This window comes from Notolepis coatsorum (genome assembly GCF_963971535.1).
Source record: "Notolepis coatsorum genome assembly, chromosome: 3".
Lineage (NCBI taxonomy): Eukaryota > Metazoa > Chordata > Actinopteri > Aulopiformes > Paralepididae > Notolepis > Notolepis coatsorum.
In genome coordinates, this window is record NC_140167.1 from 60,978,438 (window position 1) to 60,980,313 (window position 1,876).

A 1,876-nucleotide genomic window follows, 5' to 3' on the forward strand; every position below is an offset into this window, starting at 1 on the left:
TGTTGATTGGTTGGGTGTAAAATCATCACATTATTTTACAAAAGCTATAAAAACAACCACAGATTTAAAAAAAAGCAGAAAGTAACACTGAAAATCATAAAGTCACCTCTTTTACCGTACTTTCTTTGATAGGCTTTAATTTCTTACAGTATTCATATCATAACCTATCTCAGTGTAAAAAGAGGTGAAAATATTAAAAAATATTGCAGCAGTGCCTCCTTGTGGTAACTTGAGTACATTTGAAACATTGTACATTGTACAATTGAGTACAAAACAAAACGTTCTTCCCTTGCCTTTGAGAATTCATCGATTGAATTTTGATGTCACTGTATTAAGCATAGCTTGACTAGTATTGCATACAATTATTAAATGTGAATTGGCTATACAGGTGTCAAATTAATACAAACACTTCTCAACTCATTGCATATTCAACATGTAAACATTAGCACCTGAAAGCATTGCATTGTCATTTTAGGTCACTACCAAATGGCCTGTAACCCTAGAATACGATCCTGTTCAACGAGCGGATGGTTTTAGGAATAAGAGGTTGTTTTAGTTGTATGGGTGGATTGGGTGGGGGTGGGTGTAAGGTCCTATTGCTATGTCATAGAGGCAGAACAACAGAGGTGTCGGCTGGGCAAGACATCTCTGTCATTTCCTTAACATGCACTACTGACATATTTAATTTAATTTCAAGATACATTCGAAAATTACTCTCATCATCAGTGCAATTTGAAAAGTGATATTGAGCCCATGTTATCATCATGGTATCACATTTGGAGACTGTGACATTTTCTGGGTTTGGGTCAGGTTAGGGTCAGGGTAAAGACGAAAGTCTTTCTCTGGTCTGCATCCCCTTAACAATTGTGTGTATTGAGCTGTACTGTGTTGTACCCATTCTGCAATCTGTTAATAAAGTTGTCAATCAATCAATCAGGTTGGGGTCAGGTTAGGGTCAGGTTTGGGTCAGGTTAGGGTCAGGTTTGGGTCAGGTTAGGGTTTGTCACAGAAAAGGAGAGGTTAAGTTAAGGTAGGGTTCGGTTCAGTTAAGGTGTGGTTAGGTTAAGCTAATCGGTAGAACATTTTACGTTAGGCAAGTGCAACCAACTAAACAGATATTTTTAATTAAACATCAACCGTTATGTCAATATTAACCTTTTCAGAATGAATACACCATATTGGATGACATATTTCTTGGTACAAAACATTTCTAAATAGGACATTTGATGTCAGGGAAGTCCTGGGAGCGTATGTACTGTATTAAAGCATCATTAGACTAGGAGTGCTGATTTGAGATCAGTTTAACTAGTGACGTTCTACGATGTGACCTAGATCAGTACTACTATGAGCATTTTTATGCATAGAGGCCTCGGTCAAATCTTCTCCACATAGTTCCCAGGGAAGAGCCCCATCTTCCCTCGAATTCTGCCCCTCCACCAGCCTGATGTGCCTGGAAGAAAAACATACAATAACACGGTGTAAACCTCTGGGATGTGATACTGTAGCTTTAAATATGCTCATTGGATCGTTTTGGCTTATTGTGAAATTCACTGTAAATGGTAAATGGCTGCATTTATATAGCGCTTTTATCCAAAGCGCTTTACAATTTGTTCCTCATATTTTACCCATTCACTCACACATTCACATACCGATGGCAGAGGCAACCATGCAAGGTGCCAACCTGCTCATCGGGAGCAATTAGGGGTTAAGTGTCTTGCTCAAGGACACTTCGACAAGCGGGGAATCAGGAGGGGGAACGAACCGGGAACCTCTGGATTACCAGATGACTGCTCTACCTCCTGCCACTGTCGCCCCACTGTCCTCTATACAGAAAACCATGCCGCCAAGTATCAGAGAAACATTGCAGTGATCGTCA

The 1,876-nt window shown here is 39.8% G+C and overlaps 1 protein-coding gene across 1 annotated transcript in view; it reads right to left on the bottom strand.

Annotated features, from left to right (window-relative positions):
• Positions 1-1,876, bottom strand: part of myo1f (myosin IF) — an 84,691-nt gene continuing 82,815 nt past the window's right edge. Inside the window, exon 28 of the mRNA XM_084309713.1 lies at positions 1-1,450. Coding sequence (XP_084165839.1) covers positions 1,374-1,450 — 77 coding nt within the window. The 3' untranslated portion in view covers positions 1-1,373. The remainder of the gene's footprint in view (positions 1,451-1,876) is intronic.